Source organism: Talpa occidentalis, unplaced genomic scaffold (genome assembly GCF_014898055.3).
Source record: "Talpa occidentalis isolate TD23 unplaced genomic scaffold, MPIMG_talOcc4v2.1 talOcc4.5, whole genome shotgun sequence".
In the NCBI taxonomy this organism is placed as follows: domain Eukaryota; kingdom Metazoa; phylum Chordata; class Mammalia; order Eulipotyphla; family Talpidae; genus Talpa; species Talpa occidentalis.
The window spans coordinates 6,310,381-6,336,599 of record NW_023604861.1 but is presented as its reverse complement, the minus strand read 5'-3'; the positions used below and the strand labels follow the sequence as shown (position 1 = coordinate 6,336,599).

General features: G+C 39.3%; 1 protein-coding gene across 4 annotated transcripts in view; it reads right to left on the bottom strand.

The window, feature by feature from the left end:
• The window catches only part of NALCN (sodium leak channel, non-selective), a 267,020-nt gene that overhangs the window by 198,711 nt on the left and 42,090 nt on the right, over positions 1 to 26,219 (bottom strand). For 3 of the 4 annotated variants that reach the window (XM_037528733.2, XM_054701969.1, XM_037528734.2), the window contains exons 4-6: positions 25,878 to 26,017; positions 25,662 to 25,790; positions 13,744 to 13,898 (exon numbers count right to left, since the gene is read on the bottom strand). The exons of the other annotated variant lie outside the window; for it this stretch is intronic. In XM_037528733.2, coding sequence (XP_037384630.1) covers positions 13,744 to 13,898; positions 25,662 to 25,790; positions 25,878 to 26,017 — 424 coding nt within the window. The remainder of the gene's footprint in view (positions 1 to 13,743; positions 13,899 to 25,661; positions 25,791 to 25,877; positions 26,018 to 26,219) is intronic. 4 annotated transcript variants of the gene reach the window in all.

The following is a 26,219-nucleotide window of genomic DNA, read 5'->3' as shown; positions in this document are numbered from 1 at the left end:
GAAAATAATTTAAATATCTTTAAGTATATTTTAAAAGGTAAGTGTTTTGCTGAATAAATTTAAAAAATTCTAAAAATGTACTCCAAGAAAATAACAAGCACGCTTTACCATCTCTAACAATTTCTTGTAATGCAATAATATTGTGATTTCATTTTGTAAATTTTTACTTGATATATGACAGTTTACTATTAGTTATATCAGACTACCAAACACTAGCCAGCTGATAACTTAGAATAGTAGGCACTACAGAGAGAATTATAAATAAGAAACTTGCCAATTTTCTTAGCAGATGACAAGGCTTAATTAGATCATAATTACAGACCTCAGCCATTTGTCTTAACTGGAATAAATAACTCTGCATTGTCAAGATTTGCCAAACAAATTACAAAGGAAATAGCATAATCTGTACTCAATACTCCCAAGAACAATGCAATGTGACTTTACGAATTCAGCAAAAGGACAAACAGTCCCTGTTCTTGTTCCATCTATTTCAAATTCATTTCTTTAAGACTATATTTCCTTAATGCATGATGATTGTTTCAGGTGAATAATTTAAGAAATAATACCTGTAACTCAGTCACCTGTGTGGTCATCACTTTGTAATGTATATCAAGCCTTTGTGCTTAAACCTTAAACATACACCAAGTTAAATATCTATTATATCTCAACAAAGCTAGGGAAAATCCCCCCAAAATGAAAATTAGCATCTCGAAGTATTAATTTAAGTGAAGGAGTAGAACATAAAGTCTCCTGTGTAAATGTTACCTACTACCTACAGACTTACCAGTTCAATTACTGGTTAGAATTCATAATCTATGAAAACAGAGCTTTAGAAAATGAGCCTTCTCTATTTGGACTTAAATCTTCACAGAATACTTTGGACTGTTGCTCCAGACTGAGACCCGTCCCTGGCCCAGAAGCTGTTCCCTGCCCCAATCTCAGTGTCTGTGCCAGGAGATGGAGGGGCTCACCATCACACCTGGAACTGATGTGCCTTTCAGGTGACATTTCTCACACGTGAGAGCTGGCTCCCTGGTAGCTTTTCCATGTGTGAATAAACAGAAAGAACAGCCCCAAAATGGCCTCCCTCGTGCTGGATCTCCACCCAGACTTAACACCTAACCTCACAGCAGTTTCAAGCTCTCCAAAAAGTATAATCCTAAACCAATCAGGAGTTTCTCCCTCAGCACCAATGATGTCATCTGCATGGTAAGAGTCAGGGCTTGTACCTGAGGAAGATGGCTTTATCTGAAATCATCTTTTCTTTTGCTAATAACCTTGTCTGTACCTAGGTGAATGTTGGCAGATTTGTGAATCCTTTGTTTAATAAAGGCAATTAGATCTCTAAATTTGTGAATCTTGGTTTTCACGCATGAAAGACTCCTTTATTTCAACTTTACCTTGTGTCAGGTTTGTAATCACCACTGTTTTTTAAATAATGTCGCTCTCTGTTCAAACACAGATTTTTTTATTTGACACATGAGCATTAGAGTTGCCTAGGAAACATATTTACATTATGTCTAGGTAATTTCTGATTAGGGTTTATAAAATTAAATATTTTTTGCTTATTTGCTACAGCACTTCTATGGAGGGTGAAAGCATTTGAATATTTGCTACAATTAATATTAAGAAGATTAAGGACCCCAAATCTTAACCCATCAAAATTATTCTCAGTGCTCAATAACTTCCATTGCTTATTGACAGTCAGTTCTCACTCTTATGTTTTGGCTTTACACAAAGTAACTACCAAGGCACTATCTTAACCACTTCACAGAGGCTGGTATTATAATTCAGCAGAAAAAAGGAATAAAAATATCAATACTGAAGAGGGATCTCTGTGAAAATAAAAACTCCTATAAATATATACCTCCTCACCAAAATTTAAGGATTAATGCTGAAAATGCAGAAACCCTCTTTTTGAATGTGCAATAGACATGCAGTCACATCAAATGAGAACCAGTTCATCATATGAAAATTCTAAAACTATTTTAAGAAACAAGACTTTAGGTCAATTTGTCAGACTAAGCTTACTTAGAAACTTCCTTCCTTCATCCTCTCTACCCCATGCCCATCCATCAACACAGTGGGACAAATAAAGAGAATAAATTAGCCCTAAACTGACCCAGTGATCAGAAGAGGTAAGAGAACATGGAATCTGAGGTGTGAGCACGCCCTGAAGTGAGGATGGATGCAGTCATCCTCCTAAGAATGGTGTGGGGCTTGTGCTGTCCTGGCAGAAGGAGGAGCTGGGGTGCTCCCTACACTGCTGGGAGGCAATATGCTGAGTTAAGGTGTGCTTGCAAAACTGGGAGATTCACAAAGGGTCGCTCTGCATTTTAAATGGTGACAGCAAGAACTTGCCCTCCAGCCCAGGCAAACAGAGCTGCTTAACTTCTATACAGATCCTCTAGTGGCACAAGAATCTCCTAAGAGAAAGGGATCCCAGACTTGGGCCAACCAAAGTGTATAGTTCAGATTACACTGTCTCCACAGTGCAAATAATTCAAGGATCTCTCCTTCTCCAAGTCACAAAAATAACATGAGGATTAATGCAGGATAGTTGATAGTCCTATAATTTCAACAAACAAACGCAAAAGATAGAGGATAGAGAAGCAATGTTTAATGGGTTTTCAGAAAATAAAGAATAAGAGTGGAAAAGAGATATGACTTGAAAAGAAGATACTAAAAAAAGCTCCAGAAAAAAAAAATAAACACAAAACATAAATCTTATATGACTAAAGTGGGTCCTGAGCAGGCAAAAAATTAAAGATCCATGCTTATTTATAACAAAGACAGAGCATAAATCTTAAAATATGCCAGATAAAATACTATTTCAAAAAAGAGAAAAAACACAAAGTCAAAACCAGAAATTTAAAAAAAATTACAATTAGAATCACAGGAAGGTCATTACCAGCAATAACAGATTCCACAGGATACAAAGCAATCATTTCAAAGTTGGCAGGGGGGCGGGGAGCAGAAATAAATGTCAACCAAGAATTCTATACTCAGTCAAGCTATGAATAAAAAATAATATAAATGAAAGACATTTTCAGAAAAGTGCATAAGCAGCAGGGATACTGATGTGGAATTACATGAAGGTAGCACATAATCCATGAGTGTGTGCATAATTTAACAAAAGTGTAACTCTTATCTTTTCCAAGATCAGACCTGTCTGAGCAGTCAGGCAGATTACATAAATGTGAGGAATGTTGAATATAAGGCAATTGGGAAATGAGACTTGAGGCCAATGGGAGTGTTCACACTTCATTTTAACATTTTCGTATTCAAAAAAACTTTGAAGAGAGTGTTTGCACACACCTGGGCAGGCACCCCTGTACCTGGCACTGGGGTATAAGATCAACCCCAAGTTCAAGTCTTTCTTCTGACTTTATTTGCCTTCCTTTCTTATTATCTGCATACATATGTATTTTAACATGCCTGCCCAAGAGAGGAACTTGGCTATATTTACTTACATCATTGTATCTCAGTGACAGTATCCTTGGCATGGAGTAAATGCATAACATTGGCAGAATACATTATTTATGAATACATCTCATTTTCTGCCTATTATGAGAATGCATCTCATATTCTTATAAAAACAGGAATACATTCATTTTTCCCCTTGAAGATATAAATATGATCAATCATAATCTTTACAGCAACAATGATGGTAGTTGTTATTTTGTTTTAATAGTGACAGTCAATACTTATTAGGCATTTACTGCTAATTCTACCACATTTACTTGATTGAATTTAGTTATTTATTTTAGCATATGCAATATGTTTAGTATCTTCAGAATATTTTGCTTTTATGATCCCTGGATCCCACATCCTAAGGCTTTGGGAGCCCAGGCATTGAGGAGGATGCAGGGGAAGAGGGAAAATTGCCATCAGCACGGGTGCCATCTTGTTTCTCACAGCCCCAAGGAGCTCAGGTTAGAAACACCTCAGCCGGAGAGCTCTGTTCTCACAGGAAAAGGCCCTGTACCTGGAGGCACAGTTTTGCTAAGCAGAGTTCAGGTATTAGGAGAAGCCACCCCAGGAGAGGAATGGGTCAGTCTTCCCTGGCCTGAAGGAAAAGCTGGTCAGTGCTTTCCTAAGTGACATGATTTTTTTAAAAAGATTTATTTATTTATGCGTATAAGAGCTGGGGTGCAGGCCAGAGGTGCAGGATGGTGAGAGATTCCACCAGAGACAGAGTGGGAGCAGAACAGGTGGATTGATTGAAACACACTGCTGAAGGGAGCAGTAGGCGAGACAGGAGAGGTCTGCTACGGCATGTAGGTCAGCTCCCTGGCTGGGGATTGAACTTGTGCTGCAGTGGCTGCTAATAACTTCACAGTGCTGAGACTTAATCCCTTGCGCCACCAGGGAGGCCCAACGCGATTCCTTTTGGCTCGAACTGATTAGTTGATAAAATTAACTTAGCTTCATGGACTTCCAAGGAACTATGTCCTATTGACTGCCAGTACCACAGGAAACATTTCCTTCACTATCAATACAAGCTGGTGTTTACATTCGTTACACATGAATGTCTGGTCTCATGTGAAAGTCACTTCATTTCAAATGAACAATGAACTTAAAAGTTAGAGTTGTTTTTGAATTTTATTTAAATTTCATTTATAAAGTTTCCATAGAATGTTTATTCAAAAAGTTGACCTATTTAATAAAAAGTTCTTCTAGGCCTGATCAACCAGTCCTCAGGAATGTGGTGAGCTTGCTGAGTTAGCAAAGTCATCACAGGAAGTACAGGAGGTTCTGCCTCTACCTGAGGCATGTAGGAGCTAGTGAGTTATTAGAAAGACGGCCCTCCCGGTGGTGAAAAGGGTTAAGCACAGCACTGTGAAGCAATCTGCAGTCTCTAGAGCATGAGTTCGATCCCCGGCCAGCCAGGGAGCTACCCACATGGCACAGCAGACCTCTCCTGTCTCACCCACTGCTCCTCTCAGCAGTGTATTTCAGTCAGCCTGTTCTGCTCCCCTCTCTCTCTGGTGAATCCTCTCACCCCCCACACCTCTGACCTGTATTTATGTATGCATAAATAAATAAAACTAAAAAAAGAAGACAAAACACACACCAGGGATAAGACACATTCATGCCCCACGTATAAGCACTACACACACAACACAAAAACACACTACACATGCTCAACTATACACACAAATATACACTGAACAACAGGTTAACTTTCACACACAAATCTTATTGTCTGAGTTCAGACAGAGGGAGACATTTTGATGGTCAGCTGGTCAGCAGGGAGGTGAGCAGTCACGGGAAGGTGAGGCATGGGGCCAGTTCAAATAGGGGGAATGTTCAAGAATGAGACAAAGGTAGCCAAGGGAAGAGACAGAACACACCAAGTATTATTTTATGACACTAGAGTATGATTCTATAACACTAGAGTATTATTTTACTTCAATACTTACATAGAAAAAAATACCTCACACTTCCCAAAACCCACTCAGACACTGTAAGGCAGGCTGTGAATCCTTACAGTCCTTTGTGATATGAAGGCCCAGTTACTTATTATGTTAAAAATGTGCATACCCTTTGACCCCGACATTGCTCCGGGAATCTATTAGGAAGAACACCCACTCCTGTGGCACACGAAGTGTGTGCCTGAGTGTGTACACGTTCAACACAGAATTACTGGCTACAGCGAAATGCTGAAACACTGAAAATCACAGCAATGTCTATCAGCTAGGAAGCAAAATTTTTTGATTTAATACCAGGAAAGTAATGAGGATGCAGGAAAGGCTGGAATTACATAAGGCAGAATTCATGTCTATGTTTCAGTAATCTATTGTTTTGAAATTTATTTTTATTACTTTATTAATTATCTTTACAATCTACAAACGCTTAAAATATTAGTATAAACATGCTAATTTCTTGGAAACATGGTATTTTCGATAACTATTGTCTTCTATGAGATAATATCACCAAAAAGTCATTTCTCTTTGCCCTGGTAATTCCACTTTGCAGATTCTTTCTTTTGTTGTTCCATGAAAAGGTGCTCTAGCAACTCCCTTCTCTAACCCATCAACAAGAACCCTGAACACGTGACCTCCAAAAGTGGGACCCTCTTTTAAAAATGATGTCTACAATTTCTATTTTTAAAACCCCTTTCTTCCAAATATCTGGATATATGTGCTTACGTAACTGTGGTTTAAATAAGTTGGTGACCCTGTTTTGGGTGTCTATTGACACTCAAAATCTTAGCTCCTTAGATGTCCCCAGCACACAGGCTGCATCGCTCTCCACGGGCCTGGGGGGCCGCATGCCCAGATTTTGGCAAAGCCTTTCTCAACCATTTCTCTTATGGAAGTTTCATGATCTCATCCTCTGTTTAACAAAAATACGTCAGTTTTCCTGGTTCCACAATAAAGAAATTCCCTCAGAGAGTAAGTACAGAACTATCAAAGCTGTAAGGAAGCACTTCCGGTTGCTTCTATCCCCTTAGATCCCCCTTTTATGTGTATTTTCATAAAAATCAATAAGTAATTCCAAGGGTGATGCTAAACATAAAGATTAATGTGGGGAAAACAAGCCTTTGCTGCTTTTTCACCCAGTATTATAAATCTCAGTTACATATTTTACAAATTAGTCTTTGCTGTGGCTTTTCTGCAAGTGCAATAAAAATGTACATTCTGCAATAAATCATAGTTATGGATAAGCAATAATTTTCTATTTACTTGTAAGATTTTCATCTGATATCACATATGGCAACATGAAATATGGTTTAACAGGATTTAAATCTGATGAATCAATAGCAGTGTCATCAACAAAGTTTAATTTACATTCTACTATGATTTGAATAAAAGTAATTTTCTTTCATTGCATTGTATGTCCATATCACATGTAATAAGAAATTTAAAAAGAGAATACCACCAGAAAAAAATCCTCTATTAAAACTGAAACAATAGCTCTGTGTAGGCAGATGCATTGTCAATTCTACTGCAGGAAGATACGGGAGTGATTCTAACCATAGAACAGTGCGGTGATGAAAATAATCATTGATGTTATTTTTCATCCATATGTAATAAAACTGCTCATGATTCACACAGAGTTGAGTCTGTATCTTGTAGCCAACGCTACCCAAAATCAGCAGGCAAAAATGCCACAGAAGTAAAGCTAGAATATATTTTCCCTTGGAAAATAATGCCAGTTCCAAATTTCAGTCTCCACAATAACTTTCTTCAACAGTGTCTTGGGAGTAGTATAGGAGAAGCTAGCAGGCTGAAGTCTACTCTACTTTAAATTGCTCATTTTCCTGAAAGGCCTAATTAAATTAACATTGCCAGACAAAAATTTACAAATACTATAAGTCGTGACTTTAAATGATATTTACATCCAAAAGCCACATTTTAACAAGTGTGACACTGCTGACACAGGGTTTTACTACCTACTATTTTAAGGACGCTTTATATTTTTATTGATGGACTAATTTTCTTGTTGTCACATGTATAATAAAGCAATTAATCTAATATGCATTTTGAAAATCACTTGAAATAAAATTGTTGCCTTATGTGTGGTATTTAGAAAGCAAATTCATACATATATGCAGGGGGAGAGGGAGTAAATTCAAATACACAGGAAAAATAAACATGGAGTTATAAATTACATAGAGCAAAGACATTTATCACAATGGAATTTCTAATTTAGTTCAAATAAGTGTTCACTTGACTAGAATACACAAGATGCCTTATTTTTTTCTTGCTTTCAATGTTCTCTCCCACATCTTTAGTCTCTATATTTTTGCTGCCATTGCCACCAGTCCTTCCTTGACCAAATGTCTACAGCCCACTGAATTCTCTTGTAAAACTCACTGCCTCCCATGCATATTCCTTTTACATTTAGATTCTGACATACAAGTCATATTTGACATATATGATATACCAACACTCATTCCCGTAGTATGGGAGGAGCTAGATTTGAAGTCAGAGACCACCCTGAGGGGTCTTCCATTTGCAGTGGACGCCACTCTCCCTCATGCTCATTGCGCTGTCCTGCAGAATTCAGGACAGGAGGAGGCAAGACAGAGGGTGGTTATTATATTGGAGGACATGTCTCCTCCAAGAAGAGGGAAACACCCACCTCCCAGATAATGCCGAGCCTGGAGCCAAGGACCAAGACATTGCCCTTAGCACCCCGGGCAGCAAGTCAGCCTCTCCTGTGCCTCACTTATCACTTTGGGATAATGCCACCTGGTGAGTTTATTTTGAGGATTATAAACACAATGGATGGAAAACCTTTTGCCTGGTGCCAGATACATAATAAGCAATTGAGAAATGATAGCAGTGGTGGCCACAGTAATGACAGTAATTACAATAATAAAGACTGCCTCTTGGACAATGAGTCACTATAAGAACATAGTGTTTGTCATTTCCTGACTTTATCTTTGATTATTATAAGTAAAGAATTGGGAAAATAGTCTATTACAGATGACCCACAAAATATTAAGAATATGTATAATTTAAGAGCATGTGTTAGTTATTTTCAGAATGTCCTTTTACAGTTTTATCTTGCTTTTGGGCTTCATTTCTCTGATATAAATTATTTCAATTAGATTGAGGTTATTCTAATTTTTTTTATTTGGGCTTTTGTCTTTTATTCTTAGGATTCTAAAGAATAATAACAGGAAAAAAAAGCCTGATATCTATTTAGTTCCTCAGTGACTTACCAAGATGCATTTAATCATTGGATGACATATATGGGGTTGTTATAGCAGATCACATGTTTTGTTTTTCACCTGTTTGTACAATGAAGGGGGAGTTCAAATCTCCACCTGAACATTTTTTTGACTCATCACCTGAGCCAACATTTTGCAGGCATGATCATGACAAGTAAATTGTCAGTTCAGTGACATTGATATTTTTTCAGCTTCCAGTGTACTAAAGGCACAATTTTATAATATGCTGCTTATGTGTTTTGATATTACTCACCTTTGACATCAATGTTTAGAGAATCTATGTGTCCCTCTTTCATGGAGGGGAAGGAGAGATGATGTTGGGGGTAGAAATGAAGGTTTTTTTCAACGTGTGTGTGTGTGTGTGTGTGTGTGTGTGTGTAGCAATGTGGCTTCTGCCCAGGAATGCACAGCTGCCTACACAGGAGAGTCACCTGGAGAGCATGTGGACACTGTCTCTGCCTTGGGTCACTCTCAGGAGTTGATTGAATTGGCCAGTGAGTGGTGCTTGGTAATTGGGTGCTTAAAACAGCTCCCTAGGTTGCCCCAGCATACAGCCTGATGTGAAAACTTGAATTTGAGTCTTTGCCTCATCCTGGTCAATGTGGATCGGAGGCACCAGGCCCTCACTATTGAGAGTCTATGATCTCCTCTCTCCCCCCATTGCCTGCAGGAATGAGAGGCTCCACTTTGTTTTGTGTTTGCTTATTTGTTTTTTTCTGGTTGTTTCATTCGTTTATTTGACTTTTTTTTTAATTGAAGCAACATTGCACTGTAACATGATTTAAGTTTCAGGTGTTCATTGCTGAAACTCAGCCTGTGTCTCTACTATGTTAACTTCACCGCAAAAATCTGCAAAAATCTGAGACTCGCTGTGGAGTCCCAACAAGTACCCACAGGGACTCAAATAAGGGACCATTCTGCTCCTCTAGGGATATTCATTGTTTTATTTAGTTACACTGACATTCTTCTGTCTCTGTCCGAGCGCCTCAGTAGCCAGAAATCTTTCAGGAAGTTTTCTGTTAGACGCCTGTGCTCTGAAGTATGGTTTACAGTTTGAGGTTTTTCCGAATTTTAAGTAGGGAAATTGCACCTCTGTTTCTCAGTCTCCTTGCTCTCTGGATGATTTTAGAGATGCCAGGATGTCCTTCCTCTACAATCTGATAGTAGGGACTCTAATTTTTCCACTTAATGACTCTGACTTTTAATATATTTTTAAAATCAAGTCTTTCAACATCAATATTAAATTTTAATGAGACATATAGCTACTTAATAAATTAAATTTTATAAATGAGCTGAAATTTAATGTATTGCATAATTTAATTAGTAAGAAAAGTGTGCTTCTTTATAATTAATCATTATTTACATATATATGTGTATATGTATATAGTACGATGCCCAAATTTATATGCACAATTAAGTACCTAATTATATTTTAAATTCTGCTGCATTAAGAAAGAGATGATCACACAGCCTAATAAGATCATTTTTTCCTAATTTTCTGGAGACCTTCCATTAAAAAACTTAGGAAAAAATCTTCTAAAATACTCTAGGATGTATCTACCTAGGTAAATAGTATCGGTAAGTAGTTTTTCATTTCAAACTAAACTATAGTGACCATTTTAAAAAATGCTGATTACAGCACAAAGTCAGCATTTCATGATCGAAGCATTAGTAAAACCATGATGTTGAATTCAATCATCATTTGAGGGAAAGAAGCAAACAGACCAAATTAAGCTTGTCCAGAAAAGGAAGTTACAAGAAATACTGAGTACCAAATACTGACTACCAACAAAAACAAACAAAGCAGGGGAAAAAACATTAAGAAAACAACTTAATCCTCATTTATGGCTCTATCTTCTAATATAAACATGACTGTCACCAATGAATTCGAAAGGACTTATACTTTGTTCAGTCCTTTAGTAAATATTCATAGAAGCCTCCCCAGGAATCAGGCATTTTGCAAAGCCCTGGAGACCTAAAGATGAAAAGAGAGTTTCCTATTTTCAAGAGCTTAAATCCTTGGGAGATAAAAGTGCAAATAAACTGTAAGCTGAAGACAGATTCTTCTCTTAGTGGGCTTGGTGCTGTGAGGGCAATTTACTTCTGGAATGGGGTGTCTCAAGACTATACACTTTACAGGAAACTTCGTCTCTCAAAGGGAGTAATGGAAACCATTCAAAGTCACAGTGCAGAAAGATGAATCCACTTGAATATAAAGCAGCATTTTGAACTTAGGTACAAATGCTGCATTTAAAAGGTCAGAGTATGATTTGATTTAGCAACATGATTTTCAAAGTTTGCAGTTTCTCCTGCAAGGGCAGCCTAATGAATGCCAGCCTGTCTCTATATGTTACAGATACACCCCTGTGAAGAGGAGGCACCGTTTTCCTTGCCCCCACTTATACACAGCCACCTTGGATTACAAGTCCCAGCATGCCATGAACTGACTTCCTGAGCAGGGGAGTTACTACTGGTAGGTAACCAGGAGTGGAGCTGAGCAACCAGGTTAACCTATATAACATGGAAGGCAGGTGGGCTTTTCCAACTCTCACTTGCACCCTGATGTGTCTGGAGGAGATACACAGAAGGAGAAATATGTAGTAGATACTTGGAGGATAGATTTGGAAAAGAGATACATTGGTGAGAGAAACAGGGAGAGGCTGTTCTTGGTCCTTGACTGAGACAATAGAAGGCATTACCTTGACCTCACTGTGGATTATGTGGTATATTCTGCATTTTCTCTCTCTCCTTCTGTCCCAGCATTCTGGGACCTGCTTAGTCCTTTCATGTGGCTCCCCATCAGAAGGTACCTTAGATTTGTGGGAAGTTTTGGGATTTCAGCAGCCCCACTTCATGCCAACCATATTTGGCTGGGGACAAGGAGATGGGTAATTTTTGCGGTTTTATTTGGATATCCTTTCTTCTCTTTTATGCACACCAATTCTATCAAAAATCAATCATACTAAGAGTCTGCATGCTTTGCCTTCACACATGTGAATGACCAAATTCCTATTAGAGTGTGTTCCCCTTAATACAGACTGGGGCATCTGGATACCCTTCAGTCATGTGTGCTAACACATATAACACATAGGTAACGTCAGCGGTCCTAAAAGACAAAGCTAAAGGTTCTGACAAGTCATGCATTCTAGCCTTGCCCAGCTGCTGGGATTGCTGGAGCTTTTCTACTCAGTCTATCAAATATCTATGTCTCATTTCTCACACCACACCTGTGATTTCCTACTTATCTTGAAAGTCACTGATATAATGCTAAGAGGTTTCTGCACTTTTGAAGCTGCAAAGGATATAAGTTGATCCCAAAGCCACATACTTAGGAAAGTAGAGCAAATTGTTTCACATCTGTTGGCTTCTAAACTTTTCTGAAATAGGAGATGCAATACCCAGGTAAGGACAACAGTGGACATTCACGATGAGAACATATGGTAATATAAGAATTAGAATTCTGGGGTGCTATTTTCAAAATTCTCTTTTCAAAATACCAACTATTTGAGTTTTTCAGCTCAAGTTCAGTATTATAGTCTATCCAGTGTCTGTCGCCTTGTGGTTGAATTCATGTATCAGGGAAGTATTCCTCAATCAATGCAAGACCTTCACATGCTCTTTCTGTTACCCCAATGCCTAGCTCAGACTGCACTGCACCATCCAAGAGCTGCTACAACTGAAGGCCATGGTGGGACTGGGACTTATCAGTCATTTTCCTGCCCTGGGTTGGTCACTGGGTGGGTTCACAACAACTGCCATCCAGGGACTAGTGTTGTTGTCCCTGACTGTCAACGCCCCCTCCTCCCCACTGAGATGTGAAACCACATCAGAAATCAGGAAATTGAGTTGGTTCTAAATGAGCACAAACACCGTCCTATTAGACATTGAAAGACTTTTTCTTAGGCCCTGGGTAAGAGAATCTAGAATTTTCTTAAACATATCTGGGCCTTGAAATTTTAAGGAGACATTGACTTTTAAAAAATGGTGTTGATAACAATTCTCTTATGGATTGAATGCCTGTGTGACCCCCTCTTCCCAATTCCTATGTTGAAGCTCTAACTCTCCAAGGTGGTAGTAGTAGAAGGTGGGGCCTTTGTGGGGCAATTAGGTTGAGATAAGCTCAGGATGGTGGGATGGGTCCCCTTACAAGAAGAGATGGAGACAGAGTATGATCTCCTGCCCCCCCCACCTTATAATGGTACACCTGCCATATGTAAGCCACTGAAAGTGTCCTCGCCAGAATCCAACCAAGCTGGCACCCTGATCTCAGACATTCAGCCTCCAAAATGGTAAGATACAAATTGCTGTTATTGATGCCACCCCATCTACAATATTTTGTTATGGCAGCCTGAGCAGACCAAGACAAATTTCAAAGCATAAAGTAATTGGAAGTCTATGGTTTTTGCTTCAATAACGAGACATGTGAAACTTGCATAAAATGGTTACAAATGCCAACTAAATGGCAGATGCTGTGGTCTTTCATCACTGTGTGTAGTGGCACATTTTAGCACTTAATATGACAAGCCATGAATAGGTGTGTACACTTGTGCATGTCATACCCCTATACCCACATTTCCCATGCATCTATTATAAAAATTGATGCATATTCATTAAGTCTTCATTAACTGTCTCCTGTTCCAGGATTGTTTTTCAGCTCTCCTGTGCCTGTCGATGCCTGGCATTTGTAGACTTACCTCATCTCCCAGGACACTATGGGAAACCATGTGAGAGGAAACCATGTTTTGTTTATCATTGAATTAACAACCCTCATCCCAGCTCAACACTTTCAAGTGCTATAACTAGGAATCAGGATAGTCTACAAGGAGAGCTATTTAACTACATACAGACATTGCTAAAATCACATAGGCATCCACTGCATGTTATAGACTGTAAGGTGGAATAAAAGACAGTATAGGCATACAAGTAAAATTTATATCTGAGTTTCTTAACTACTATAGTCAGCCTTAATATGAAATATCAATTATACAACTATTCCCTCCATTACAAACATTGCAAAATAGAAACTGAAAACGTGCTTTACCAGTCAGACAGACCTATCTCATTAAAGCCACTGTAGCCCAGCTCTTGCCTGCTAAGTCCCAGGTCTTCCAGGTCCATGCATTTAAATCCTGGGGGGCACTGGTAGCCTTCTTCAAGCTCTGGTGAGCAGTGTGTATCTGGGATAGCTAAGCTATTCCAGGTTACATTTCTGTGAACAACACACGAAAGGGTTAGACAATTTCCACAATGGTAAAATTGATTAAGATGAAAAAAGTCATTACTCTTCATTAATAACTGCTATTATGGACCCAGATTTAAGACTGGTGTTTTGTGGATGCATTGATAACATTCTTAAATAATACCTGACTCATATCCACAGTAGCTTTTTATACAAATAGGATTACCTTGATATTTTCTGTTGTTTTGTTTCATTTTTTGTTTTGTCTTGTCATGGAAGACCCACGCTATGCAAAGGAAGGAGTTCTCTAGATTTGCAAAGAATATTGACTTGCCTGGAGATTCCTTTTTATTCACAAATCCTTCACTGCCCAGTGGGCACAAATTTTAGTTAACTGCTGCTAAGCACCATGAAATGATGAGAGTCATTTTCCGTATAACACAGTGAATCTTATAAATGACACTGGTCTTCTGAATTGAGAGATGTGCAGTTAGAAAGAAAACCAGACAAATAAGGCAAGAGACAGAGGAACAAAGGAGATCACACTGAAAAGAAAGATCAGAGGTGATTTAGTGGAACGGCAAGAATACTAGGTCATCTAGGGGATGGTGATAGGACTTTTCCATCTTCCTGGAGGACAGACTGGAGATTCAGTTGATGTGGGAGGACTTGGATTTGTAGTGGCTTTTTCGGTAGACAATGGAGGTGATCACCGGCTGGTGATGGTGACTTTCCTTCTGGGCTGACCTGAGAAATAGATCTGGGCAATTTACATGGATTGTACAGAGGCTAAAGGTTTGACTAGATGGCTTGGTGAGCCTTTTCAAGCTCTGATTTTATTAGTTTTTTCACTACATCAATTTCCTAAATGGGGACCAAGCTCAGGTAGTCTCAGCAACCCCTCAGGTTATGGCTGTATCGAGGCAGACTTGGGTCTCATTGCTTTTGTAAGATTTCATGTATTCAACTGGCTCTGTCCTTCCCTTACACAATGTGGATTCTCTCGAGTCTGACTTCTAACTCTCTGTGGTCCTTAGTGGCTCAAGACCACTATACACACATACACACACACATACATACACACACACACACACACACACAAACACCATGCCTGCTGATACCTGACCCACACCTTTCTCATAGTGCCTAAAGCCTGCATTTCGGACACCTCAGCTTATTCCTCCAGGATTCAGTTAGTTGCAGGTGACCTCATGGGTGAGAGATGAGTGTGTAAGTGATTATTCCCTCCAGTCCCATTTCAAGGTGCCCCTTTGGACCCCACCTGAAAAACCAAGGGGAAGGTTCTCATTGTGGAAAGGACTACATGATTTAGGTAGACACATCACTTACTTTTCCCCATTTTACGTTCTCTTATGCGGATTGAATGATCCATCTCCCCTTAAATCTGGCCAAGTGGTCCCTTCCCTTACAGCTGGATACCTGAACATTTGAACAAGCTAGAGAGGGGCTGGGACTCAGAGTTTCAGAGGAAGGTTTTCTGGGTTTGAGCCCAAGTTCTACCATTCTAAACATTTCTAAGCTCAGTTTCTTCACCCATAAGACAGGGAGAGTCATCATACTTAACAGTGAGGCTCCTATAGGGATTAAGCTAAATAATCCTGGTAATGCCTTCAGCATAGCACCAGTAGGCTGCAAGAGCTCAGTAAGTACTTGTTCTAGATGCTTAGTAATCACTACAGTACCAACATGTAGCATACATCCATGCAGGTGAAAACACAGCCATGAAGAAGTGTCTAGAGAGTGGGAGGATTAGGCACTGATACTGAAAGCATTTTATTTGCAGAATTGTGCAGCTGAGGGAAAGTTTATAGATGATCGAGTTTTTCATTCACTTCAGAGAGGAAATGTTTACCAGCTCACCAAAATCAATAATTACTTTTTTATTTCCCAATACTTTAAAAAGACAATAGCAGCAGTGTCTGACTGAGAAAGTACTCTGTCTACCCAAAAACATCCCCGTTCTGCTATTTGGATAGGAAATTGGACTGTGGAGTCCAGTTCAAGCTGGGCCACTTGAGCTGTGTGACTTCTCCTATCTGTGTGTATCTGTTTCTTCAGTGTAAGATGGAGGGAAAATGCCTACCTCAGGGCTGCAGAGGAAACATAATGATGTGCTCACTGCAAAGCACATAAAGCAGGAGCTGGTAAACAATCCACACGAGGTGTGACCTCTTGTTATTGAGTTTGAAATGCTGGTTGCCTGGATGGAAACCAGCCCTGCTGTGGGTGTGCACAGCCTCCATTTCCACATTTCTAAAGTGGAGTCAGTAATTGCCTCTACTTTGTAGAGGTGTTCTACTCATCAAATGAGTTAATGTACAACTCTCTGAATATTGCTGGGGAGAAGTTAATCATTCAATAATTGCTAACAAACATGGTTATGTGAGCATTAACCTATCAATATTAGACTATTCTTTCCTTTTTGATTGCATTTATGTTTTCTTTCATATTAGCACCGATTTTCATTTGAAGCGTGACCTTCACCAGCACAGATATATTTCTAATGTCTTCTGGCTTCAGCCCTGAAACATATTATTTTTGCCAATATCAAAGCTATTAGCAAATGCTTATCAGAGACACATTTATTAAATGACTAATTGCCCTGGAACATTTGTATCTAAAACCACACCAATAATTACCCTTCTTAAAAATTGAAAAGAGTGTTAAGAGTTTCAGAATATATATTTAACTTTTTTTCCAATTTATCAGTTAACCATAATCTACTAGACTTTACTTTTGTTAATGTTAATTATTTCTTTGCTAATTTCCTCTAAAATATCAGGATAGAACCAGAGGCCTTCTGGAATGAGGGGGGTAAATTCTTGCTCCCACTAGGCAAATACTAAATATAGAAATATAGATCATGACTCTTCCCATCATAGTATCTACTCATGCTTAAGTAGGTTTCAAGAACCACATTTCTGTGCAGTCGGATTTCTTGAAAAAAGTATCTACTTGTTTTAATCCCCTAATTTAATTTTTGAGTCCATTTTCATGAACTCAAATCTACTGCAATTGCTCTAGTTTGTTTCCGTGAGCTACATCCCATAGGGAAATTTTTAGTTGTTGTCTTTTGTGATCTCTCTGCTGCCTGTTCCACACTGTTGTTGGAGGGGAGGCAGGCAGTGGGCCTTTAAATATGTCTCTGTCCTAGTCCCCAGAATCTGTGATTATATTATTAAATGGCAAAAGGCAACAAAGGCCCACATGTAAATAAGCCCAAAAGCTCTTGAGTTGGGAGATTGTTCTGGATCTCTAGGTGGGCCTAAGCTGCAAAACTTTCCAGCTGTGGGTGGAGAGAGAGCTGTGGTAGGAAGGCACTGGCAAGGCCCACTTGCAGCTCTAAGGGTCTAGTCTCCTATCTAGCTTTGCCTTCATCCACCTCATCCTGTAGTTGGCCTTAACCATTGAGTTGCTCTGAGTGTGGTTGTTGGCTTTCCTCTTTTTCAAGACCCTCTCTCCCTCTGCAATGAAACCCACTTGCATAGTTTCAAACCTGTCTCATGCTAAATGTCTTCTTAGACTGTCAGAAACACACGTTCAACTGCCAAATGGATGGTTCCACTTGGTCATACCACAAGTGCATCCAGGCTCCGTACACCCTACTCTGAACAGACTCCTTCACTGGCATTGTCTCCGAGGACACACAGAGTCATAGCACCACACCGAGTGTTGCACAGGCTTGAAATGCAGAATCTCCCCGATACTTACTTCTCCCCCAGCTCTCATAACTAACCTGCATGCCCCCCTAGATGTCTTCCATAATACCTTCGAGCTTATTCAACTCTCTCTAGCTCCATCTCTACACACACCATTCTCCAGCCTCCCAACCGGTCATCCTGCATCCACTACTAGTCCTGCTAGTGCCACAGAACACAATCGAGTGACTTTTCATAATCACAATCCTGCTTCAGATCCATCCATCAGGGGCAAATCTTGAATATAATGGACAAGATCCTGGAAGATCCGGCTCCTGACTTTATGTCCAATCACATGGGCCTCTGTCCAGGTCTTGCCAAACTCCTTCCACTTCAGGGCCTTTGCATTAGCTTGGAAGTCTCTCCTCCCATCTTTGCCTGGTAACCCCATTTTTCAGTCGTCAGGTCCCAGCCTGAATGTTGCCTTCTCAGGGGGCCCACCATAAGTTTTTCTATTGGGTTAGATTTCCTTGCTATAATTTCTCAAAACACCCTCCCTTTTTACTTCTGGAACTTGGGACACAAATAATTCAAGTTTGTGTGGTCACTGCTCATGAATGTCTTCCAGACTTGACTGCTCCTCAGAATAATCTCCAATTCCATATAGTCCTTGACACAGTCTGTGATAGTTAAATATATCTAGACTGTGCTGCCCAGTTATCTGGTCAAACACCAGGCTAGCTGCTGCTGTGAAAGTATTTTTTAAGATACGATTAGCTTTTAAATCAGTAGACTTCTAGTGAAGCAGATTACTCTCCATAATATGGTGGGTCTCCTCCTACTAGCTAAAGATTTGGAGAGAAATGACTAAGATTTCCTCAAAAAGAAAGATTTTCTTTTTCAATTGCCTCTGGACTAGAGAACTCAATTATCAACTCATTATCAATATTACCTGGAATTTCTAGCCTTGAAAGTTTTGTTTTTTACTACCTCCACAATCATGTGATTCCTTAAAATAACTCTTTCCACATGCTACTGGCTCTGTTTCTTTGGAAGACACTGGCTAATACAGACCGGAGGCTTAAGCACTATTTTATGAATAAATGAACGTGTCTTTCTTTCCACTATTATTTGAATCTTTGATGAATTTTTTTACTTCTTTATTTTGTAAAGGAATTGTAGAAGAAATTCTTCAGCAGCTGGATCTTACTGTTTATATGTAACTTCTTAGTGTGAAACCCCGAAATAGGCATGGGTTTTCAATTTATTTAATTTCTGGCTTTAACAGTTTCCATGTTTCAAAACCAGTCCTGGAATCCCTGTGAAAAGTTAATTGTCAAAAGGCTTTAATTATCTGCCTGGAATATTTTTAAAAATTCTTAACAAAATATCTTATTTACAAAAAATTTATGTAGGAGTTTGAGATCTAAGAAAACATATTGTGAGCTTGTTGCCAAAATTGTTTATAATAGTCCCCAGCAATACTTTGGGGATTTATATTTTTGTTTATTTTTTAAAATATTTATTTATTTATTTATGCATATAAGAGTGGGGGTGCAGGCCAGAGGAGCAGGCAGTTAGAGGATTCACCGAGAATAGAATGGAGAGCAGAACAGGTGGATTCACTGAAATACACTGCTGAGGGGAGCAGCAGCGAGACAGGAGAGGTCTGCTGCAATATGTGTGGGTTAGCTCCCTGGCCAGGGATTGAACTCAGGCCCTAAAGGTGATAGCGCTGAGGCTTAATCACTAGGCAACCAGGAAGGCCCTTATACTTTTATTAATGGCTATGCCTGATGGCCCAGAGCAGTGAGTTGTACAGTGTAACACAAGGGCACTCATCTCATTTCAGCCAGTAACCAACCTAATTACCTCGGGTGATTCACTTTAACCGTGTGAGCCTCAGTTTCCTCATCTGCAAATAAGATATTTGGGCCAAAAAAAAAAAAAAAGACCATTTGAAAAACAACACCCAGAGACATCTCATCACACATTCATGTAAAAGGGGAAAAGAGCAAAGCCGTGTGCCCCCTGGGTTCTGTTCTCACTGATGGCAAATGCAGCCGCTTGAGACTTTATGATCAAATCTGTCTCTTCATTAATCACAGGTCTCCTTCTCTACTGATACCTACTGCTGTCATGGCTTGTTGCAACACATATAGTGTTGGCCTTTTGTAATTACTGTCACTTATGAACATAGCTATGCTTGTTATTGCTTAGCCTCTTTTCAGAAATTGTTTTTCCCCTTCTTAGTAGGGCCACTTTATTTCATTTGTCTGCTTATTCATGCCAAATAATTGTTTTTGGCAGGTCTATTTCATGGCACACAGCATGCAAGGATTGGAAATGACTGAGATGGTATTTCCAACATGGGACTTTACTGCCTAGTGTGAGAGAGAGTGGAAGAGTGTTAGTGTGCACAGCGAGTGTGAGCAGTGCTTCAAGAGCTATCTGTATGCCCCTGGCATGTGGGGGCACAGGGGGACATCACGGATGACCCCAGACTGTGGGTGGTGGAGATTGGGGCAAATTTCCAATGGGTGATGCTTCCAGGGATTATTGAAGCATCAACAGACTCTGGTTTTAGAGGAGATGCATAGCATGGCATTCTGGGAAGTGGGAACATCAAAGCTGGATGTGTACAGAAGAGGAGGAGAGTTTACACCTATCATGGGTAGGGGTAAAGAGCATACCTTTTTTCAGGGGTTATAAACAATGGGATTATTACCATATCAAACAATTTTTAATCTACACCCTCAGACACTTCTGGATTGAGGACAAAGGCAAGGATTGTGCTTCTCCCAGGCAGACCACTACCTGTCTATTCCTCCACTGTGAGCACTGAAGATAAGCAAGATAAATGTTGATTCTCAAGAGCTAGATTTGATCCATGTCTTGTAAAAGACATTCACAGAAGCCAAGTTAACAATTTTTTATCTCAAGTTTGCAGTTGATGAGAAAATTGTCAGGATGCAAAGAAGAAAGCACACAGCAAAACAAATCCATCGACAACAGATAACCACAGACACCCTAAGATCAGTTTGTCATTATGGCATCAGTAAGTTTTCTTTCCTATTTTTAGTTTATGTTCCAGAAGAAATCATGAATAGAAAAGCACACTTGTAACTAAACCCATGAACTGAGTTAAACACAGATGAACACACACACACACTCGCACCCGAGAGAATAGTGACTATGGTCTTTGACACTTAGTTGCTGCCTGTCTTGCTTGTAGCGGAGGACCTGAGAACAAGGTCCTTTTCTTGCTGAAAGAAGCCTACACTTAGTTGTCATTCTTCTCATTGCCTGTACTGACAGGAAACCTGCTTTGGCTTTTCCTGCCTTTGAGGTCCACCCAAGAGAATCTCCCGGCTTTGCTTTCACTCCTATTTGGCCTCCTCTTTTGGGTTGATGAACGCCTCCCTGCCACCATGAACCAGTCTGGCTAATTCTAATGCTGGATGCCTTGGAAAACTAATCCCACCCTGGAATTTACAGAGATGAAACTATTTATTGATGTTTTAAAACTTTTAATTGCTCTGCCTGGACTTTTAGAGAAACAGCCAGACAAGATAAAAAGGCTGCCTTAAGAAATAATATTGACATTGCACCTCTTTTTATAAACAAGTAAATCCTGCACCTTTCTACAAAATGATGAAGTAAATTTCCCTTACTATGAAACTAAGGAAATTTTAATATGTTTCCAGTCCCTCATCTTTTCCCAAACTGCTAGATAGATAAAGCCATAAAGAACTGAATACATCATTCAGTAAAAAACAAAATTAAGTATTTTTTCTAGGCTTCTATCCTTAGTAGGGGAAGGGGAAGTTTATGTTACCCCTTAAAGGGTGGAGTTGTGAATACCTACTGAAATGTTAGCATTTCTTTGAAGACTCAAGATTTTTCTTCTAAATCTTCTAAATTCTAATTTATCTTCAAACCTGTGTGTGCCATCCTACAACATTTTCCTGGGGTTTTCATGTAAAACTAAGACTTTAAATCACTGATCTCTTACCTGTCCAATCTGAGACTCTCAGCCCTGCCTATAAATGCAAACCCACAGATGTGGCTTGGAGTCTATATTTTTTCAAAGCTCACAGATGATTCTCTCTACCAGTCAGACTACATCATAGAAATGAATTGTCCAAATGCACTGGGAGTGCTGTGGTAGGTACAGGAAAAGATGAGGTTTCCAAAAGATGCTGTGTGTGATTTCTATGGTGGCAACAAAAGTAGACACTATTTGCCAGGGGTTGGGTTGGCAGGGTCGCTCATTTCACATAGAATGTTCCAGTACATTATGTTAGAATCACCTCTAACAATCTTAACCATGTACTCACCAGCCCCATTAAAACTTGTGTCCTTGGCATGTACTCATTGTAGCAGTTCACTGACTTTCCAAGTATCCTGAAGGGCAAACCTAAGTTTCATTTGCACCAGCAATAGAAACCTCCAAATGCCACATTAAATTTTCTCTGGTCTATGTATTATTAATATTTTATAAAATACCGCCAATACTACAAGCTGCCCAGGGGAGCCATCAGTAATGGCTTTGTAACAACAGGGTCACGCCTGAATTCTGAGGGGGCATCTGTGGTGTGTCCCCTGCCCTCACCTCTGGGTCTTAAAGTTCATGGTTTTCCATGACTGCTGTTGAGTCCTGATCTCTGTATAGTAAACTTTCATATATTTAACACACTGACTTACCTGGAGGTTTTTCTAATTCTTTCACTCTTGGGAATCAGATTTCATCCTCAGAGACTAACCCATGAATAAATTTCTCTACTTTCTCACTGATAATAAGGTGTCATCTTTCCCACTTCACCTACCAGTTCATTTTGACATGTTCCTCTTTTAGCTTCAGGGAGATTTCTGCCATCACATTTGGCATTTTGCAACACCTGTTCCTGCCACAGGCTATTGCTCTTCTCAACTTTCTCCAGGATTTGAATTGCTTTGCTTAGTCAAATCTCATTATTTGTTCTGTAATTGCCTTGGGTCACCATTCATTATCAGAGAAGCATGGAAAGCTTTCCCAACAATGCTGGTGAGCACATGATGAGCATATCCTTCTATCTGGCTTTAAAGAAGTCATCTCCATGTTGCTTCCTATTGATCCTGTTGCTTCCTTACTCCTCTTGTTTGACTCACAGATTCAAAGTAAGCAGTTCCAGAGATCACCTGTGAAACCAGGTCTGTACAGGTTTCTGAACAGACAGATCTCAACCTGAAAGCCTTCCCACTATTGGACAACAGAACATGCAAATTAACTGAGCAGAAATGAAACTATTGCTAAAGGACAATTAAGAGAAATGAGGTCATGACAGCAACTGGCCACACTGGTCACTGGAAACACAACCGTCCAGCCGTAGCTTAGTGTCTGACTCAGAGATGGTGATGAGAAATTCCAGGTTCAGAAGCAAGAAAAGGAAATGGGGCAGTTGGAGATATTTTTGTAATTGATATTTTGATGTGCTTTGAGTTTGGACATTTTTGACTCTCTAAATATAATTTAACGTCTGGGTTGGAATTAATGGTAAAATGGCATCAAGAATATTTCCGCTTATGAGCTGAAATTTAAAACTCAGTTAACACAACTGAAAATTAAAATTAAAATGATAAAAATGATGGATCCTCAAAAAGAATTATCAAACTTATGTACATTGTTACTGTGGGTAACATTACGGTCATGTGGTTAGTTATTCATTTTCTTCTCAAATAATAAAGCTGCATGAAAAGAAGGCAAACTCTGTGTCCATATACATTGCCATTGGCAGATATTCCACATATGGGCAAGAGGAAATACAGATAATCACCCATAACTGCTGTCTCAAGTAACCAGAAATTCTCTAATATGTATGAAATTCTTTGTGGTGAGCTCCATTTGGGGGATAATGTAATGAGCTAGAGGGCCTCCCTGGTGGTGCAAGGGGTTAAGTCTCAGCACTATGAAGTCAATCAGCACGAGTTCAATCCCCAGCCACATGGTGCAGCAGACCTCTCCTGTCTCCCCGCTGCTCCCCTCAGCAGTGGATTTCAGTAGATCTGCCTGTTCTGCTCCCCACTCTGTCTCTGGTGAATCCTCTCACCCCTCACACCTCTAGCCTGCACCCCAGATCTTGTATGCATAATTAAGTGAAATAAATTTTTTTTTTTAAAGTAGTGAGCTGGAGCTAACATTCAGAAGACAAAAGGCCTTTTAATGTATTTTTTCCTAAGACACTCCTTTCTTAGTAATGCGAGTACAGGGTTCTGGGGAAGAGTACTCACTGCAGTGATTCCAGAGCCCTGAGTGCAAAGGTACCTACCTGTTCACTGATTTATGTGAAATTTTACATGTCAAAATTAAGTTTGCCAGCAAGATGTCTGATCCTCTAGCTGTGTTAGAAGTTGTACATCTCACATTCTGATTTGGTTATTAATAAAATGGTAACGTGAAACCAGCCCCATCCTCACTGGTGTTAGAACACAGCTGCTTTCAAATTTGGAAGCTTTCACTGTTCTTCCTTCTTTATCCATTGTCTTCCACCTACACGATATCTTTTTCCATCTTCATATCCATTCATGGAACAATCTAGACATATTCTACAGCCTACATTCACTTAAAAAAAAAAAAGGAAACTACCCACAGGTTTTCCTCCACACATGTGCTTCTTTCCTCACCCACACAGTCTCTGCCCTTACTCACTGCTTCCCTCAGCTTCCTTACCCTGTGCTTGTACTAATTTACTGCTTTTCTCATTGATTTTTAATTTTCTAGCCACTTCTCTTTTGTTGCATTTAGCAACTTGCTTTTAGTCCTTATTCTTATTCTCTATCAATTTTCCATAAAGTTATATCTATGTAAATATATTATCAACCTTGCCTTCAGTAACCAAGTACTAAGCACTCTGTGCTAGGATGCTAGGTAGGTGCTGGTGTTGAGATGAATCTCCTCCACCCTTTCCCAGACAGCCTGAAGCCCTCAAAATGTGATAGGGATAATGGACACAAAATAGCCATGTGTGCCAGAAGGTTAGAGCTGGCCAGTTGGGCTACACTAACTCCTAGTCCTTCCACTGCCAGCAACTAGATCTATTGGATAAAAGGTGACATTTTAGAACACATACTTGGGCTCAAGGAGAAAAAAAATACATCTGCAAATGTCAAAATGCAAGTGAGAACTAGAGGAAGAGAAAAAATAAGTGGGCAGAATGGTGGCATGAACCAGGGCTGTTTCCAGTAGCCAAGCATGGTTTGGAGGTTGTGTGTGTGTGTAGCAATGTGGCTTCTGCCCAGGAATGCATGGGTTTTTGTGTGTGTGTGTGTGTGTGTGTGTTTTCCTTAAGAATTAACACAAAACAAAAAGGCAAAAGCAAAACTCCATCATCCTTACACCCCCTTCACTGTTTCTCCCACCTCCCACCCTCTTTGCCTGTGGGTATCTGAGTTTGGTCATCCATGTCTACTAACTTGTTTTGCTCTGTCAGTTGATCTGCTTTGTTTTTTTTTTTTTTATATTACTCACATATGTTAAGTCATCTAATATTTCTCTGTCTTTTTCTGGATAACTTTGCTTAGTAAATCCCCTCAAGTTCCCTCACTGTTGCTGCAAGTGGCAAGATCCTGTCTTTCCTTACAGCTGAGTAGTATTCTGTTGCATTTATAATCGAAATCTTCTTAATCCAATTCTCTATCAGTAGGCATTTAAGAGCTTGGGCTTTAAAGCCACAAAAGACAGAAGAGAGAAGTGAAAATAGACTGGTGGTGTCATGCATTCTGCCACCCTGAGGAAGATGTCTAGATGTTCCTGTGAGTTTGCTAAACTGACTTCCCCACAGAGTTAGGTTTTCAGTCTGGCTTGTCTTGAATACTAGTCTTAAAAGAATGTACAATATTGAGGAAGTAGATAATAGAGAACAGAGATAAAATATGCATATTTTACATATTATACATAAACATATTTATATATGTATATACTTCATATACTTATATAATTATATTCATATTCATAAACTATATCTAACTAATATTAATAGACATATATATTGTATATATAATTATATTACTTAACTTTAGACACAGAGGGTTTTTCTCATGAGAATTCCAGAAACATCCTGATTAATTAAAAGGCAGCTATAGTTGATAAACTTACCCTGGTTTTGTGTCATTTACTACACAGTGATAAGTAAATGTTCCAAACATCTGAACTCCCAGAATTCCATAAAGAAGTAGAAAGAACAGTAGGAAAATTGAAACACTCCATATTTGTTCTCCTGATCGCCTGGGGGGAAAAGGTAGGTTAAATGGGTAAAACTTTGCCAAAGTTTCACAAACATTCCCCCTTTACTTATGTAAGAACAGTGCTTACTTTAAAATATTTGTAATCCTGGTCCTTGGTAATTCAAATCGGAAATAGATCCGGAAGGCTCGGATCATGATGAGTGGCCGTGGGATCCGCAACATGCCCCAGGGGGACATCTGGTCAACTATGTCCGCAATTTCAAACACCTGAAAATTCAGAGGCAAATAAATACCTGGAGCTTTCCCTTTAGCTCATAGTCACAGCATCAGGATGTGCCAATAGCAATCTTGAATCTGCATTATTTTCCACCTATATCAATTTCCTTTTGAGTACATTTTGAAGCTATCTTAAAAGAAAGCAAATACATAGCCATTCATCTTGTTCATTTGCATATAATTTATCAAGGCA